Raw genomic sequence first — 19,678 nt, 5'->3', positions numbered from 1 at the left:
GAATGGTGTGAGCCTGTTGTGTTAGTGGAAAGGCCTGATCCCATGCATCAGAAGTATCTTCTTTTCCTCCTCCTCCCCCCATCTCCTGTATTGGCCATAACAATTTAATCCATAGCAGTTTGTCTTCATGGACTGTAACTGATCTGTCTGTGATTTAGCTCGTTAGATGCTCATTAAAGAGCTTGCAGCCTTTCTTATTCATGAGGAGTGAGAGTCAGGGATCTAAAAACACTTTGTCTTTGTCTTAACTGGATTCATTTAGTATTCTGGTATTTGGGGAGCTAATAAACTTATACGAGCTATTATTTAAAGGTGAGCTGCCAAGTGAGCATGAAGAATGATACAAGCACTGGGTGTCAGGTGTGAGCAGCAGAGTGAATTGTTGCTAAAACCCTGGCAAGGTATTCCTTGCTACTCTGCAGAAGGGGTCCTTCTATGCCCTGGTCGTGTATGATCAGATAATGCAACTTGCAGTGGAGCTCCTTCAGTTACATCTGCAATGAAAATGGCATTTTATGCTAGCGATGTCAATGGGATACGCAGAAATATTTTGTGCATTGTGTATAGAGCTGGGGCTTGACATCTGGTTTTATTTTTTTAAGTGCTGCTATTGTTCTGGGCTGCCGTCTGTATTCTGGCAGTGCCCATAACGATGTGCGTTTCCCACGTTGCCTGCACACACACGCTGAGAAAGTGCCTGTTGCCATCCTTGAACAAGAATATGCTGGCAATCTGCAAAAGAAACAATACCCCTGGGCTTGCAGAAAGCAGTTTCCTTTCCCTGGTTCTTTAGTGAATGCTTGAGGTATTTCCAAGCTGTAGGGAGAGGAGATGGGACTGATGGGTTCTCTGGTCTGCTCCTTTCCGAGCCTGGCTCTGCATGCCAGGGACTTCCAGAAAGATGAATAATTCCCTGCAGTTATTGAATTGAGTGTGTAGCCATACGCATTGCGTCATCGAATCGGTTATGCCTTGGAGGTCTCTTAAGAGACTATAACTATGAACGGACTCTTAAGTTCCCTGTTTAAGGGCACACATGGATCCTGTGCCCACATCAAATGTACTGACTTTGTCTGTGGGGCCCCATAGCTTCTGGACGATTAATGAACAAAGCCATGCATGAGGGAGCTGAACCCTGGCAAGGCCGCTGCCGTTCATGTGAACTGACATCACAGTTGCTATGTGTATCGGGATTGGGAAATCTTTGGGAATATAAATTGTTCCTAATTGCTCAAAGTCACAGTATTTATAAATACTCTGTGCTTGTGTTTATAATTGCACGTTGTCATACATAAATATTGATACCATATTTTTCTTTCTTTGTAGTATACAGAGGCTAAAAAGCATTGCTGGTACTTTGAAGGATTATATCCTACATATTATATGTAAGTAGTCATCACTTTCCTTTTTGCCTTTTCTAGTACTCAAAAGAGAATTAGATTCTGTAAGCTTTTAGAGTGTTGTTCTTTCACTGATTATACTGTTTCCTTAACTTCTCTAAGACTTTTCCTAAAGTAAAAATGAAGATGCGGTAAATTTTCCTTTCCTTCCTTCCTTCCTTCCCCGTGTCCAATCTCTTTCTCTTTCTCCTTATTAAAAAAAGTGTACGGACTCGTTTTGCCACTCAATCCAGTCTACCTTTCCAATGGAAAACAAAATGCAAGATCTTAAACAGCTCTTATTTCCAAATACTGAAAGGAAACATTAGTAGTGCTATGTGAGGACAGTTCTCCCTTTGTTTTGGATGAGGGCAGGTAATCAGGCAGAATACCAAGAGTGCTTTGAGAGTAAGTTTGTCCCTATGCTAATGCTGTTTAATTTAAGGAGTTGGGATGACTGCTTTTCAGTAGCATAACTGTCCTTTTGTTGTGGTTGCATTGCAGTTGCATTCAATCTGCATTCAAGTCAGGCTTGAATGTGAATCAAATGTTAATGACCTGTAGGTGCGTAATTCAGGATCTCTGGGAATTGGAGTTTTGTTTAAAATTGCCCACATCAACAGCAAAAAGGTTGAGGAAATGTGTGGGTGGGAGATATTGCCTGTAGACCTTGAGGCAGAAAGGAGATAAATGTACTAAACTTTGTCCCTGGTGTGTATAACTTTATAATTGCAAACACCTGTAAACATAAGTTTAAAAAGTAAAAATAAAGTGGGGTGGAGCAGTAGGTAGCTGCATTTTCTCTACACTGGACACTTCTAAGGCTCAGCTTGACAGGGTATTGGGCCATCTCATTTAAACTATATATCCCCTGAAAAGGTTGAACCAGATGATTGAGGGATCATCATCCTTGAGGTCCCTCCCAACCTGGCATTCTGTGATTCTATGATTAGGTCATCTGTTCCCTAAGCAAGCTCTTCCTTGCTAAAGGATTGGGAATTACTTATGCCACCCACTTTTCCCTTTTCTCCACTTCCATTTCATCTGCCAGAAACGGGAGAGAAATGCTAGAGACGAAAAGCAGATAGGAAGCCAGGTGAGGAACGAAAGCTCACTGAAAGAATGAAACGCTGTATGGTTTAATCTTTTGAGTATTCTGAATATTAACTGCTTAGGAGGTGTTTGTGCCTAGAACTTGCTGTCTTTTTTTTTCAGGTGACTGAAATGTTGGGAATTACTCATAAATGGTTGGCTAGAACAGATGGGTGAATATAAATAAGTTCATTTTCTTTGCATGCTAATAACGACAGGAGTTTGGTTCCACCTACATTTTATTTTGTTTTGCTGCAGTGTGGGAAAGAAGCTGGGGTGTTATTAAATTATGAAAATCCCACTGTACCTTGACATTCAGGAGTGCGTTATTCATTATCACCTCAGTGTTCTGCTTACGTTTCTGCCACAGCCAGTATTTGTCTCGCTTGGTAATAGCTACTTGGATTTTGGCTGTTAGCTGAGACTCTTCGTGCCACAGGTAAATACATAGAGTCCTGCAAAAGCAAGGGGTACAAAGGGGAGGCTCACTGTCTGCAATAGATCTGATACATCCAAAATTGCTTTTTAATTGGTTTCCTTTTGGTAATAGTTTACTGTTTTCTGTGTGTGCTGAAATGGCATCTCTTGTAGAAAAGCAGCGTATTTATTTTCCAGTCCATCGAAGAGGTTAATCAGCATTGCTCACAGCTTTGAACGCTGAAAGGAATAAAGATGTGAGAGGGACTGTGGTGTTAGTGGGTTGTTGGTTGGCTTGGGAGACCTTTTAATGTGGAGGGAGGACTGTTGTATGTGGACTGTATCAGGTCAGTCAGAACACCTATTAGTTGTTGTGTGTGTTTGTGGTAGTTACTGCGGCACCTTGTTATCCAAATCATTGCATAAACATGTAGTGATTGCCAGTCTCCTGGATAGTGTAAGTAGATGGAAAAAGGAAGGGGAAAGGTGTGGGATGTGTGTGCTCAGTGATTGTTGCGATGGTGATGTGCCATGTTAATGCTGTTGTTACTGCATTATGAGTTTAAGTGGCGAAGAAGAAACACTATGGAAAGTCAGTAAGGATTTGAGGATGGTAAAGCTCAGAGGACAGATAATGTGTGACAAGTGAAGAAATGTGGAAAGAGGGGAGAGGGTATTTGAGTGCAGACGGACACAGTAGCTTTAAAGAGGACATGCATCGAAATGATAGGAAGATCACTGATGTCTGCAGTGCCTGGGGTTTCCTCTGTTGTTACTTCTGCAATTTCAGATTCTGTTGTCTAGGATTGCCAGCTGCTTCCTACCTTTCACACCTGTATGGTGGAGAAGAAGCACAACACCGGTATCGGTATCTCGGAGTGAAGTCCCATTGCTTTGGCACTTGTTTGACCCTTAACTGAGTTAATTCAACTTGCTAATCCCACAGAAAGTTGTTCATTTTAGCACATTTGAGTCAGTGTTGAATGAGGTTGGTACGGTTTTTGGCAAATGGGAAGAAGGGAGTATTCTGCATGTTGTGGAGGAGGAGGCGGCATGACTAGGATCTTCTCCATTAGCATATAGTTAGATGTTAAATCACTGAAAGGCATAATATGTAACTTCTTCCTTAGAATGTTTCCTCTGTGCAAATCTAGATCTGGGATGTGCTGTAGTGAAATGGGGTTTATTTTACCTTAAAACTTCTGGAGCAACAGTCCATAAGAAGCAGGTATATTTAGTCAAGTGAGTTTGCAGTAGCTTCCTTTCCTTTCTGTCACTGGTTTTCTGACAGAAGTTTTTTCTACCATGTTAACATAAAGTATTCTGTCCTTTGGTCTTGAGACTGTCTTTGGAGACTTATGAAACCCAGCAATGCAATACTTTTTAATGATTTCCTTGTGATTTCAGTCATGCTGACAGTATGTCATGTCTCTCCTGGAGACACTTTGTGCTAGAATGAAAAGGCTGGCTTGTCAGCTCAGAAATACCAAGTCCTGTGCCTGTTCATAGATCTAGTGTGGCATGCTTGGACCAAGCCATCCCTGGACTAGCTATGTCCACATGCTTTGCCTGTTCTAGGTAGGCACATCCTCCTTGAAGGCACCTGCTTCTCTTTCAGTTGCCTAGAGTAGTAGAAGTCCAAGGTGGACTGTCATATATAATGCTTGCTTGCTTTTATCAGATGTTTAAAGTCAAGATAGCCAAGTTAATCTTTGCTCTAAAGACTCTATTTCAGCCATCCGAGATAAGACTGTGTCTGCTAAGCAAGAGGAACAGGGTAAGAAATCAGTGTCCCAAAATAAGAGTACTGGAAATTCAACTAGATTGAGGGGGTAAAATGTGCAGTGAAATGATTGTTCTTCATTTGGAACTTAATTTTTTTTTATTTTTATTCAATCTTTCTTCCAGTGTAACTATTTAAAAAAGAAAAAGCTGCTAGAGATGTTGCACATGCTTTCCTAGAACTTATTGGTTATGCTTTGTGTATTAACAGCTAGGGCAAAGATTGGAAGTCTCTGTTACAGAACTAATGATACACCTCTCCATCCAAGTAGTTAATGATATTAGTACCTTTTTTTCCCCAGTGAATGTAGTTGTTCTAGCCTGCATAGATCAGCAGTAAGCTTTAGTTTCTTAAGCATGTTTCTTCCAATTATTATTCCATTTCTTAAGGCAGGTGGAGGAATTGATCATTACCGAACTTTGCTACCTCTCCTGTGTGAATCTTAGTAGCTTATTTCAGACTGGAAGCCGTCATGGAAAGAATCATAGTATGGTTTGGTTTGGAAGGGATAATGAAGGTCCAGCCCCTTTGCAGTGAGCAGGGACATCTTCAGTTAGATCAGATTGCTCAGAGCCCCATCCAACGTGACCTTGAATGTCTTCAGGGATGGGGCATCTACCACCTCTCTGGGCAACCTGTTCCAGTGTTTCACCGCCCTCATTGTAAAAAATTTCTTCCTAATATCCAGTCCAAACCTCTTCTCTTTTAGTTTAAAACCATTACCTCTTGTCCTATTGCTACAAGCCCTGCTAAAAAGTTTTTCCCCATCTTTCTTATAAGTCCCCTTTAATTATTGAAGGCTGCTATAAGGTCTTGTCTGAGTCTTCTCTTCCTCAGGCTGAAAAACTCCAACTCTCTCAGCCTTTCTTCATAGCAGAGGTGTTCCAGGCCTTTGATCATCTTTCTGGCCCTCCTCTGGACCCGCTCCAATATGTCCGTGTCCCTCCTGTGCTGAGGGCTCCAGAGCTGGACACACTATTGCAGGTGTGTTCTCACCAAAGCAGAGTAGAGGGGCAGAATTGCCTCCCTGCTTCCCAGGAATCTGAGAGGCATACATTGGTCTTCTGGTGTTGTTACAAAGAATTTCCAAGACTGCTCTTAACTTACTTTACTAACCAAACCAGCCATTTCTCTGTGTCCCAGTTGCCCAAGTCACAAGATATTATTAGTTAGATAGTCTTCTCCTGCTTCAGCAAAACGTTTATTTATGTGGCCTGGAAAAGTAAGTAAACAAATATAAAGCGGAGAAGGGAATTAGTCATTGGAGTCTAATTCTTATCCTTTGGAAAAGCAGGGAGCCAAGTTATCCCTGACTTTGCTTAAAGAATTAGATCATACATCTCCTTTGTGCATGCACAGAAAGCAATTCAGAATTAAAGCTGTCTCAACAGATTTGACTCTGATCCTTTATAAGGATGCCTAGAGGGAAGGCTGTCTTACATTTTGCTGATTGGGGTAATTTGATTAGAATGATTGTGAATGTCCCCCTCATTGCAGGGTGAAGTATCTTCTCTGATAAGACTGACCAGTCCCATAGGTCTTTTCTGTTTATTTTTCCTCCTGTTGTTCGCTACCATCACATCAGGACTTATAGTGAGGTGACAAATTCCAGATGCTAGAACCGGCATGTTTCTAATTCTCTCCTTTCCAGGCTCTATGGCATATTTATAAAGCACAATTTTTTTTTTTGAGTATGAGTGGTAAGCATAGTCCACAGCAATAGAAATACCAAGGCTAATATCACTGGGTTAGTGATGTAGTCACCGACAGGGAGAGGACTGCTTGACCGGAGGGGGGGAGAGGAAGAAAAGTTTTGAGGATATCTAGTACTGGGTTAATGTTATTTCAGTTCATCCTGTTGGATTATTGTATATTGATTTTATTTTATTTTATTTTTTTAAATAATGTGATATTCTAGGAGAACTAGTAAGGAAGAGAGTAACTGGTATCAGAGTATATAACTCAGGTGGTAAGAGTTCTCAGGAGACCTCCAGTCCAACCTCCTGCTCAGAGCAGGGTCAACCATGAGGTCAGACCAGGTTGCTCAGGTCAATGGGAAAACTCCAAAGAAAAAGATGGCACAATCTCTTGGGGCAGTACACTCTGCTGCCTGCCTGTCCTCATGGCAGGCAGGCAGCAGAGTGTAAGTTTTGCCACATACCAAGTCAGAACTTCCACTGTCTGTTGTCCTCCCACCCTGCACCACTGGGAAGGTCTTGGCTCCATCATCTTAGTAACCTCCTTTGCTAAGCTCACTCCTGTTTATCAATTTCATTCTTTTTACTGAAGATGCCAAAACTAAATGTGGTATTTTAGATGTGGTTCAACAAGTGCTCAGAGAAAGGTGATAGTACTGTTGATCCACTGGCTAGGCTTCTGCTGATGCAGTCCAGCATGCTGTGGGCTTTTATTGCTGTTATGGCACACTGCTGGCTCATATTTGGTTTGCTGTCTACTATGGCCCCTAGGGCTTTTTCAGCAGAGCTGCTCTACAAGTTGTTCATCCTTGCCACAGGCAAAACTGCATTTGGTTTCGTTCAGTTTCATGAGGTTCCTGTCAGGCCATTCATCCAACCAATCTTTCAGTGGCAGCCCCTACCCTTGAGCTCACTGACTGATCCCCAGTTTGGTGCTATCTCCAAACTTTGTGAGAGTATTCTGTCCCCAATTCCAGCAATATGCGGATATATCCAGACCTCTGTAGTACTACCAGTGATTACTTCATACTCTCTAGGGAGATTGTGACTCATTGACTGCTGCCTTCTGAGCCCTACCGTCCAGCAATTTTTTTTGTACCCATCTAGCTGTCTGTGCAGACTGTAATGTCTGATGATGGGTAAAAGAATACTGTTGGAGTCAGTGTGGAAAGCCCTGCTAAAGTTGAGGTAAATGACTTCTGTTGCTTTCCGGCTTTTCCACATCGCTGCCAGTGTCATTGTAGAAGCTCTTCTTGCTGCACTTGGTGTCCCTTGCAACTGTCTGTTGTAGATGAGGTTGGCTTTCCTAACATACCACCTGCCGGTGTATGTGATGATTTCTAAACTCCTCTTGGTAGCCTGTACCTGCTTCCACCTCCTGAATACTGACATTTTTCATTGGAGCTCAGCTGTGGGTTCCTTATCTGTGTATGTTTTGACTGTTCATTGGTGTACTACTAGGTGAAAGACCTCTAGAAACAAACCTAGAAACTTTATCTGGAAGAAAATGTTCATCATTGCTGCTGTTAAATATGTGAAGAACAGAATAAACATAGGAGAGTGCTGTCCTGTAATCTCTTCTAATTCTTGTCTGAAGCAGGACCTGAATGCATGTTAAAAGCATGTGTGTTAAATGATGAAAGGGCTGTAGATGTATACATTTGTTAATTAAACCTGTTTGATTTTTCACTTGGAGTTAGTATAGAACATTGATGTAAACCTTTAAAAAGGCATGTTTGCTAATATTCTTCATGTTTAAAATATGTTCCTGCCCTACATGGAATAGTTCATTCTTTTTCTTATTGTGGAGAAGAATGCTGATTATATTCTGTTTGTGGTTTTTCATGGTTTTTGAAATAAATTTATTAGGCATTTCCACACACTTCTCTTCCTTTGCAGATTAAATTTTGTGCTTATCACAGTTGTATTTATCTGGGTTTTGAATGTAAGCCTTTATGTGCTTGATGGTCAGTCTAATAATAATTTGTGCAGTATCAAGAACCTGCAAAATGTTCCAGAAGGAAACAATAAAAAAGTGATTTTTCTCCCGCTGTTATTCAGATAGCTTAGAGAGCACTTCTTCCATCCACGTGCGTACAAGAGGCTGGAAACCCCCCAGTCTAGACACAGGGCACGTTGCATGATGGGAGCTACTTGATGTGCTCCACATCCTGTTATGTTTACTGCTTTAATTAAGTTGGCTTTCCTGATGATACACTTAGCTTTCCCATTGCAATTACAGCTGCATGGAGTGTCAGCAGGTGTGTGCTTAGGGCAGTAATCTAGCTGTTGATTTATTCTTCCATTTGATTTGAAGCCAGCATGGAGAAGCGACAGGGGAGGCAGTGTAATAGTTTCACATGCTTCCAGGCACCTTGAATGGCCGGCATCGTACAGAAACGGAGACCTGGATTCAAGCCAGGGCCACCAATTTAGCAGTTAGCAGCCACAGGAAGGGCCTGTTTGCATATGTAGTTCAACACCAGAACCTCAGTGCAGAGTTTGTATCGAAAGAAGACAACAGTATTATCAGACCATCTGTACATAAAGGCAAAACCCCCCCCCACTACCATTGCTCAGTCCTGTGTGGCCTTGAACATTAAAGGTAAAAAATATCAAGGCTAGCCTCAGTAGTCTGTGCCTGTGAGGTGGGGTGTTACTTGCTTCAAATAAGGGACTAGATGTCCCTTAATGTTGATGGATCTGTTTGTGGTTGTAGTCCTGACTGCTGTTACCACCCAGCTGCTAGGCACCTTTGCACGCATTTGTATTTGCTGTGGTAGATCAGTTGTCTGATGCACAACCTGGACAGAATTAGGCTACCAAATTAACGATCCACTCAATTTGCTAGGAGTGAATCTTGAGAAGGGGAGAAGGATTTAATATCTCAGCCTTCACAGGCAATGAAACAGGTGACTGGCTTGATTTGAGATTTGAGGCTCTGAATGATTTTGACCAGGCATGGGCAGCGTATTCTGAGGAATGTTTCCAGAGCATGCAATAATCACAGTTGAGGCTTATCATGAACGTGCCTCAGTTTTTCCTGTTGAGGCTGTTTGATGTGAAATACTCGTCAGAACATTAACTATTCCATGTCCCAGGCAAGAACACTAATGTGAGGCTGACAATCAATTTCTTTTGGCTTCTTGTCAGTGGGACAAGAAGGCTTATACATGGTTTGAGTTCCAGTAGACAGCATCAAGGAGCACGCAACCTCAAAGTCATGTTGAAGCTTCTAACCCTTCCTGGATAGGGAGACCGTGAATTAAAATTTTGAAAGACTTGATGGCACTTAACTGTTGGTTGTTAGTACCCATGTACTTTTCTGCATTTGATTGGTGGCTCGGTGAAGGAAAAAGAAGTTTTACTTTGCATTAGTGTGTTAAATTCAGGCAGATAGCAAATTAATGGATACCATCGCCCCCTGCCAGTAGAGCACTTATAATCTCCCAAGTCAGCAAATGGATGCAGTAGGACTGCTCTCCCGCTGGGAGCAGCTTAAGGTACGAAGAACTAATTGTCTGTTTAATAAGGGGCTCGATGATTAACTAGAAGTCCTTGTTCCTGTTGGTATAAGAAATTTACAAAACGAATTAAAACTTAGATTATTTATGGCTTGTTTTTGCCAGAGCCTTAAACTATGTTGTTTCTGTGTTTTGTTCTGCAAAAGAGAGGTGTGCAGCCTATACTGAAAAATGATTATTAAAGGTACCAGACGCTGCCACTGGAGGAAGCTCAAGCTACAACAGTTCCTGCTAGGTTCTGCCACAGGAGAAGCAGAGAAAAATTCTGGATGGATGTGTGCTGGCCAGAAAGCCACGTGGTGAGACTTGCTGCCTTTTCAGACAACAAGGAGAGTCTCTCTGTAGACTGGCTTTGCTCCTGGATTCTGAGAAGAGAGGGCTGGGGTTATGGCAAGCCATTGGGTAGCAGAGAGCTTGTAGAAAGGTTGGCTTGATAGAGGCAGCTGGGCAAATAGTCCTCATCCCATCATATGAGAAGGGGCATTTACTGTATTCTGCTGAGTTTTTGCACAGAGACAGTGTTTAGAGGCTCTTCACCTAAAGACTAATTGAGAAATAATCCTTTTTTTCAGCTGTTCCCTGCTCTTGTTTTTCACATCTGTGTGACAGGAGCCAAGTATCTTGTCTCTTTGTAGGAGATTTTAGTTGTGTCAAAGCAGACGGGAATCTAATCTGAGCAAATATTGTTTCTGTCTCTGTTGTTTCTGCTCTGTAGAAAAAATTGACCTGACAGCCCCTTTCCTCCTTTTTGACTTACGTTTTCTTATGTAGTTAAGGGCTGGGTGATTTATCAAGTAACGGGGTTACTGTATCTGTGGTGTTCTTCTGGGTACAGTGGCAGTGTTTTACTCTCATGTATGTATGTTCCACTGAGGTCACAGCTGTGTTCATCTATGAGGCAGCTATATAACTGTATGTATTTATATGTATATATATAGTTACGTATTTGCCAAAATCAGCCCCACATTTTACAAGGCGCTATTCTTTCACATGCTGAGAGATCACCTTTGCTATGTACGAGAAAAGAAGATAAATGCTTCTATCATTCTATCTGGGACTGCAGGTAACTGGTGGAGTTGTGTTGCTGCTGAAAATTAGGCTGTGTACAGGCATGCTAAGGAGATACAGCCAGCTCTAATACTGGAAAGCAGATGTTGCCTGTTGTTCTGCTCCACCAGCCAAAGACCTTGACTATGTTACCACTCCTCAAGCATTTAAGTGAATGCCAGTGAAGGGATGTGGCCTTTGTGTTGCAGCATCTTTCTGAAGAGAGATTAATCCACTTCAGGACTGAGTAGTTACTTGTGTGGGACTTCTGAATGCAGGGTTGGACTCAGTTTCATTTTCCATATTCAGTGGGCTGCTATAGCAAAATGGATTCCTTGGGATAACCTCTCCACCATGCTTTTAGCATTAAGCTCCTCCAGGTGTTTGGTGGTCTTCCCTGTATATGCACTTAATACCTGGCTCTTTCCTTACATAGCAGTGCAGGCAATAGATTTGCTTTGAAGTCTGCTTTTTATTGAAATATGGAAATGCACATACAGAATATTCTGAAATTAATTAATCAATGATGAAATCAGCTTGGTAGAAAAATAACTCCCTCTTTTCTAGTTATGTGGTCCATCTTCCATTGATCCTCTTCCTCATTCCTCCTCCACCAGGTCTAATTCTGAGTCTTGCGGCAGTGCAGTCCTGTTGATTTGTGGCATTACTCCTCCTTGACAGCAAAGCCAAGGCTCTGAGCTTCATCAGAATTGTTTCTGCTAGTCACTTTGTGGTGGCTGCCAGCTTTGTTTTTCTTTTTGTTTCATGGCTCATTTGATTAATTTCTTTGTTCAGCATCACTGTTATCCTGGCAGCTGAGATCCAAGTGTATTAGATCTCTTTTTTTTTTAAAAAAAAATAATCTTTTTTTGTTCTAGAACAAGGAAATACATATGCATACTTCAGCTGTCTGCCTTCATCTGTTCAACGGTAGCAGACCTGAGCCTTCTGGCTTTGAGGGCTCAGCACTGAGTCTGCCTGGAAGTGACCCAGTCTCAGCAGTCCATCCCTTCTAGTTCTTGTGAACACTTCTGGTCCTCCTGGTTTTTTTTGCTAGTGCAAGGATTAGGACCAGAGCTAGGACTTCCTTAGCATCATCCGATGGTACTAGCCGTTCCCTCAAAAATCTTTCTTTTCTCTTCTTAGTTTTGGTCTGTTGCTATATCCCTCTTCCTGACTCCCTTTGGTTTTGCCTCCCTCACTTCAAAAACTGCCAGTGCTTCTTGTATTTAAATAAATCCCAGCTTGCTTCATAAATCTTACACATACATGCAGCAATCATTTAATCTATGACTGGCATGCAACCTTTTTGGAATTAAAGTCAAGCCTGACTTTGTCTTGACGATACTGTTTAGAAATCACACAGTTAACTGTATCTGATTGTTGGGGGGGAGGAGGGCTTTCTTTCACCTTCATATCCTCTGTCTCTGTGTCTACGGTAGGATTTCTGCCACTACATGTGGATTAAAAAAATATGGTTTGTTTTTCTATTCGAAAGATACTGCTGATCAAACATCTTAAATGTTGAATCAGGTTTTGGCACATAAAATGCAAACAAACTAGAGAGAAAAGCCTAAGAACACTACAGCCTACGTGTTAAGGGGAGGATGTTGATGGGAAATACCCACATTGAGTGATGACGACAGGGAATGTGCTTAAAGCACTATGGCCATATAATCTATGGAAGACTGTAATCCTTGCTTTAATTCTTTGTTTTCTCCAGTTTTCAACAAATGACAATCAGGGAATTATTTTTAGATGTGGCTCTTTGCTGCTGCAGCTCTGCTAAGAAGGGACTTGTTCAGCTGTGTAGATGCAGATATAAATGAAAGAGAGCTTCTTGGACCATTTCATTGAGCAGTTATTATCTATAGAATACATGCAAGTACAGGGTTTGTTCATGGGATTTGGGTCATGCTGTATATCCTTAGGTGAACTTCACTTGTCCAATAAGGAAAAAACTTCAGTGTCATGATTTAAGTGTGAACTCACAGCTTGTAACTTTGATCTCTGACACAGCAGTTCCTTGGTGTGCTATCAATACAAGTCACTGGACATGCAGATGCATTCATTTCACTTTACTGAATTATGAATGAAAAGGTGTAGCTTCTAAATTTTAAATCACATTGCAGACAGTTTTCAGAGGAGACACTCTGTGCTTGGTGAAGCTGCAGATTAGCAAAGTAGCGAATGGATCATGTCTTATCCTAGGTAATGCGTTAACGTTTGATCAATAAAACAAGCATTGCCCTGGGGAAATAAATGCAGTGCTCTTGATCATCACTGATGTGTGAAAGAGGGAAATTAGCTTTAGAAAAGTGTTCTGTAGGAGATAAACTTGATCCAATTCAGATCGATAGTAAGGCTCATTCTTCTTCTACTAGCATTGGGCACAGCCACTTCTCTCTATGAAGCAGAGCCAAAGTGTGAGTGTAGTTTGAAGAATGTGCATACCAGTTCAATAAATATGTGTTTGTGTGCTTAATTTCTTTTTTATGAACCAGAGTCTTAACTCTCCTGGGATTTGCTGTCAGGGAGTAAGAGATAGTACATCAAAGGTTGATTATACTTAAGCACGTACATTACTCCATTGATAAGCTGGTTTTATGTTGTCTTTTGTCTGCTAATAAATATGGCTTTTGTAAGTAAGTTAATTTTCTTGTAATTAGGATCGGTGTTGTCAGAAGTCGTTTTGTTTCTTCATAGCACATTGAATCAAGAACAAGAGATCAGCAGAGCTTCTGCAGAACCCCGACAGCAGTATCAGCAAATGGGCTGTTTGTTCTTCCAGTCTTTTTGAGTGCTGCTATCAGGTGGTGGGGAATACAAACAGCAGGTTGTTATCGTGGCATCATCCTTGATTCCAGAGTCCCACATGTGGGTACATTTGTCCATACACAGGCATGCAAAATAAAATGCCTATTTTGTTTTATGGGTAAAAAGTGAAAGGGTTACTACTGTAACATCTCAAAGGGGTGTCCCTCCAGTTGTGATACTGGTTCAACTTCAAAGATTCACCCAGCGAATGCAGTGCTTAGCCTTGGATGAGTTGCTTGAGAAAGCTTCCTGGCTCTTAGGAAATGGAGCTTCTCTAAACGAAGCCATAATGAGATATTCCTCCATCCTTTGCGTCATTGTTTTCAGCCATTTGAAAATGCAGTCATCTGTGTAGGAGACAAAACTTATCTTTGATGGCCTGCTTGTTTGCCATTCAGTGGTCTCAGGAGCTTCATAAACATTCAGCAGTTGAGCCTTTCTGTCTTCCAGCTGGTACTTCAGTCCTCTTTTGAAGAAAAAAAAGCTAAGCCACTGAGAATTTAAAAGTGGTGCTGACTTGTAGCCTAGACAATTTAGAGATTAAAAATAACAAGTAAATTCAGGTACTATACTCCTTATACAGATGCTGTTTTAATTCTGGTGGTTCAAATGACTGTAATTGTATATTATAAAACAGCCTCTTCCTGTCTCTTCTGGCTCTGGAGAAAGCAGATGCAAAATGAGTGAGGCAAGGATGAGCATGAGGGGAGGCGTACATGCACCCTCCCTGGGCCCTCTGTTTTAGTTTACCTTTTCATACACGTTAAGCTCTTCGGACTTTTGATCTGGAACGTGGATTTGGGGCCAGAGGCCAGCCTGGTGCATCTGTCCTGCTTGTGGTCAGGTGTAGATGTCTGGGCTGACAGAGTCAGTGTGTGGAGGCAGAGGTAAAGGCTGCTCACATCTCCCAAACCCATTTTGTTTGGCCTTAATTGCCTCAAGAAGGGCTTCTAGATTTATGGGCTCTGTTTTCTTTCTGCTCTTCCGGCCCAGCAGAGTCCTTGCTGTGCAGCGTCAGCAAAAGGAGCAAGTGCCCATCAACTTAGCTGAGGTGCTTCAACCAGAAGCGCGTTGAAGAGCAAAAGGAGTACCATGACTACTGGTTTAACAGAGGCCAGCAACTGCCATCTGATTTCATAAGGGCTTGATCCTGTGCATGCATTTAACATGTCTTGAAAGCTCCTGTGGGGTTGATCCACTTGGGGAGTGTGGAAGAATACTTAATTTCTTGGTTCTGGTGGGACTTCAGTTAAGCTGACTTCCCAAGTCTAGTTAGTAGTTTTACTCAATGCCACCAGACCTCCCAAGAGCAGTTGTTAGGGTCCTGGCAAGCTTTAAAGAAGACAGGTTGAAGATGGGTTGCTTTCAGGTTCAGGGACAGCAAAGTGAGTGTTTTCTCTTTTAGCCTGAGCAACTTACTCAGGCACTCAGTTTGAGACTAAAGCAAAGTATATTAATTGACCTTGCCATGCTGATCATGTCAGATCCTCTGGCTTGCTTAAATAAATCCTGCCTACTTGTCATCAAAAGAGTGTGTAACTGTTTTCACTTGCAAAATAACTGATTATGTATCCATAGAGCATCCTCCTCTGGCCCCAATTAGAGGCTGAAGCCTATGCGACTTACACATTTTATGAGCGAAGGCTTGTTAATTGAGCGTGTAAATGTGTAATTGTCTGTACAATTACCCAATTGATTTTTTTTTTTCAGCTTTGCATACAAATATAGGAGCACAGTCTGGTAGCTGGGCAAATTTTCCAAAAACAGATGCTTAATTAAATGTGTGCATTGAGCATACAGATGTGAACACTCTTAAAAAGATCAATCTAGGTGGTAACATTCTATCTTCTTTTGGTATATGGATACGCTAATCTAAATGTTTGCATCTGAGCCTGCCATATACCATAATTTCTGTGTTACTTCTGTCCTTTTTCCTACTAAATACGTTTCATTGGTGTGGGAAATGGCAGTTACCATAGAAATTGTTCAGAGGCTGCTGTTAATGTATGTGCTAGCTTTCAATGAAGTGGTACCTTGTGCTTACTGTGGTTGGTCTTATAATACCTTTTATATGGTTCTATTCTGTATGAAATGTTAATTTGAAATCCTACCTAAATTCTAGAAGTCATTGGCAGTTGCAGTTCATTGCAGCTTCTGTGAAGCAAAAAATGCCATTAAAATTTGCAGATAATGGTACACTTGGAGTTTTTCCTCTGCACTCATGGGTTTCTGTCTTTGGAAGCTACTGATTTGCAAAGAATGAGTAATCTGGCAGTTTTGACCTTCCAACTCTTGTCTGTTGCAGTGGATAAAACCCCAAATGGCTCATGCTTGAGGTCTGCAGGTCTACTTCTTTTCTTTATATGTGTCCTTTTATATAGAATTAAGCACTACATTCAGTCTTTTTGAAATGACATTAAAAGAAGTCTATAGAAAGGTGGTTTCAATAACGTGCAAAAAGTTCCTGAATAGTAGTAGAGCTGTGCCATGGGTGTGTACATGTGATTGATAACTTTATGTGGCCAAAGGCAGTCTGTTCTTGTTCATAGACCCATGGAATGGTTTGGGTTGGACAGGGCCCTTAAAGACCATCTAGTCCAACCCACCTGCAGTGAGCAAGGACATCTTTCACTGGATGAGGTTGTTCAGAGCCCGGTCCAACCTGACCTTGAATACATCCAGGAGGCTTTGCCTCCCAGGCTCATGGTGATATTGTAAATAATGCCTCGGGCAGGAGTGCAAAAACATCAGAACTGGGGATGCCGTTTTAATCTGAGTGAAAGCGACTCCCCTAACACCCTCTTCTCTTTATTTCTCTGCAGATGTCGCTCCTATGAGGATTGCTGTGGTTCAAGATGTTGTGTAAGAGCACTCTCTATCCAGCGACTATGGTATTTTTGGTAGGTCAAAGCATATGGGAATTTCATGTTTCTCCTGTTCTTGTCTTGTTTGTAGGACTTAAATCAGGGTATTGCCAGCCCCAGTATTTTAAAGTAAAGTAGGTACAAGTATGCAGTAATGTATATGTGTACATATAAATGCAAGGACTTTGGCTTTTTGCTTATAAAATTCTCCCGGTGTAGTGAGAAAACACTACAAAGGGAAGTTACTCATGTCAGACTGACCTTTCTGGCTTCTTTGTCCTGCTGGTCTGTACAGACAGGGTCCTGCTTTTATCCAGAATTCTTAAATTCCTTATGCCTGTCGCAGCTACTACCAAGTGGCAGTGTTTGTCCATTTTTGTTCAGCACTGACTTTTAAAAGAGGATTGCATAAGAAGGATTGTGCATTTAGGCAAAGCTTAAGATATTCTTGCCAGATGAACTGAGGCTTCAATTAAAAAGGAAGAGAAGTACATTTATGACTATGAGGATTTCATTGGAGATGACAGCAGGGGAAAAGAAGGCAGAAAGATTTGAGCTTGTGAAACCAGCAGCTCACTAATCTGGATAAAGCTTAAACTAATCACTGTTATATGCATAATGAAAAAATAAGGCAGATTCATTTTGGAGAGGAATTTAAGAAAGCACCTGAATAAAACCTTCTCATTACAGTAGAGGGAAATCAAAATGTCTCCTAGAAAACCTGATTTCAGGCATTTTTATGTGGAATTTGAAGACTGCTTAAAATAAAAGCCTTCAAAATTGAAACAATAAACACTGAAAAACAAAAGCCTGGTATATGCTATAATACAGAGATTTCCCAAAGCTGACTGTGGGATTTCAGTGTACAATCCTTACTGATATAACTGAAGAGCTCTGCATCTCAATCCCTGGGGTGACGTCGTAAATCTCTGTTTTTCTGTTCAGAACAAATCCTTTGCAGGAATGCTGCCAAAAGGGAATGTATTAATATTGGCTCACGGAAACAGGACCTCCTTCTGCTCTCATTTCCACTGTATGAACAAGAACAGAATTTGACCCTTTGCATGAAATACCTCTCACTGCTGGGCAATGTCATGCTCTTTCTCTTGGGCACCTGGGAATGCTCCAGAGGAGATAAGCATGGTGTGTAGGCTTGCCTCTGGCCAACTTTCATCCCTTCCAAAAGAGCACGGTTTTCATTGTCTTCCAGTTAAGGACCTTGAAATGAGGTAACGATTACAGGCAGAAGAACCATTTGGAGCTCTCCTAGAGCTTGCATCAGTCACTAGTATATCTGATAACTAATCAAGAAAATGCAATGAAAGTCAGTCTCAAGAGCAAAATCTTTGAGAATGCCCTTGTTTCCTATGTTTCCGTAGATCAGGGCAGGGGAATGATGAGGACAGTTTAATCAGGCCGGAAAAGGAGCTGAGAGGGGAAGAACTGAAGCAAAATGATGTCCTTTTCCTTGAGAATATATATCCTGTCTAGGAAGCACAAAGCAGAGCTTCTCATCTTCAGTGCTGAATGCTTCAGCCTTCTGGATTGAGCTTAAATGCCCACTACCACATTTCCTATGGGACACAAAATTACAGTGTTAGGTGGTTTAAGAACACCTAAGAATCTTCTTTTAAGGGCAACTGAAGAATAATAATCCTTTTTGTATAGCCAGTCTCCCACAAACCTCCTGACCAGCCTCAATGCTGTAAAATCAAGGCTTGTGTCCAAGAGATGCAGTTTGAAACTGTATGGACCTGGGATTTCAGTTCAGCAACCTGGTGGCAAAGGTCAGGTATGAACCTGAACTTTCCAAATGTTCAAGGCCATTTTATTTTCTGATTTGTATTGTACACGCGAGAAAATACTGGCCAATAGCACTCCTTGCTGAAGATGTGTTATATCCATAAATGCCCCAGGATATGACTGTCTCAAGTGACATTGGCTTGCTCTCAAGAGACAATGTATTTAAGAAGGTGATCGCTAGATGATATTCTCTTTCTGTCAATGGACAGTCTGGGTTTGAGAGCTGCCTGAATGCAGGTGGGTTTTGACTTCCTTCTTCTCTTTGCCTAGGTTCCTTTTGATGATGGGAGTTTTGTTCTGTTGTGGAGCTGGTTTCTTTATCCGAAGGCGGATGTACCCACCTCCACTTGTAGAAGAACCTACTTTTAACGTGTCTTACACCAGACAACCAGTCAACACTGCATCAGGTCAGAGACTGTTCATTAAACAAGTTTCACTAATTTCCTGCATTTGCAAAAGCATTTTAAAAGGGCGGGGCTGGGGGTTTTGTTTGGTTGGTTTTTGGAAGCTGCGGGATTTGGACAAGGGATTGCATTGCACTTAAACCATGCAGTCACCTCCTGTGATGAGTGAAGTCTTCTGCCTTCCAAACAGTACAATTCAGCGTTATCTATGGAAGTGTTTCTGAAATCCAGGATGACAGGACTTTCAGTTCTGTTCTGTTGTGGTTCCTAATACATTTACTGTTGTATGTCCCTGCATAGGAGGAGGATAGCAAGTTATCACTTTGCAGCACAGACAAAATTATAGGTACCCAGTGTGAACAGTGACATGAAGAAAGAGTTTTAAATCTAGTTTATTATATTTGGCAGAGGTTAAGGAAAATCTAGGATTTTTCTTCCGCAATCTGTCTGTCTTGCAATTACTCCCTTTTTCGTTTGCCTTCCATGCTGTGTGCTACAGTTTTACTGCAGCAAAGAGGTCCTTCTCTCCTTGTCGGTCTGATTGCCCTCTAGTCAGCAATGGCTGTGACCTTCAGGATGCCTGTTGATGGCTACTCTGGCAATACTACTTTTAAGTTTCCTATTTATTCCACTCTGGCTGTTAGATAGATCCAATTGGGAGAGTCCACAAAATAAGACTCACCTATAGGCAGAAGATGTTTGTGCCTTAAGGGTGTATTTTGAATCCAGCTGTCTCTTGTTGGACAAGCTTCTGCAGCGCTGAGATTATATCTGAATGCACAGTGAGGTGCTTGCTGTCTCCCTGCCTTAGCAAGGCCAGTCTGAGTTTTTTTTAACCTCTCTCCTGATTG

General features: G+C 41.6%; 1 protein-coding gene across 1 annotated transcript in view; it reads left to right on the top strand.

Moving 5' to 3' along the window:
* Positions 1 to 19,678, top strand: part of VOPP1 (VOPP1 WW domain binding protein) — a 74,276-nt gene that overhangs the window by 40,163 nt on the left and 14,435 nt on the right. The window contains exons 2-4 of the mRNA XM_054057867.1: positions 1,327 to 1,385; positions 16,579 to 16,656; positions 18,694 to 18,830. Coding sequence (XP_053913842.1) covers positions 1,327 to 1,385; positions 16,579 to 16,656; positions 18,694 to 18,830 — 274 coding nt within the window. The remainder of the gene's footprint in view (positions 1 to 1,326; positions 1,386 to 16,578; positions 16,657 to 18,693; positions 18,831 to 19,678) is intronic.

This window comes from Cuculus canorus, chromosome 2 (assembly GCF_017976375.1).
Source record: "Cuculus canorus isolate bCucCan1 chromosome 2, bCucCan1.pri, whole genome shotgun sequence".
Taxonomy (NCBI): domain Eukaryota; kingdom Metazoa; phylum Chordata; class Aves; order Cuculiformes; family Cuculidae; genus Cuculus; species Cuculus canorus.
The sequence above is the reverse complement of the archived record's forward strand: the minus strand, read 5'-3'. Positions and strand labels throughout refer to the sequence as shown.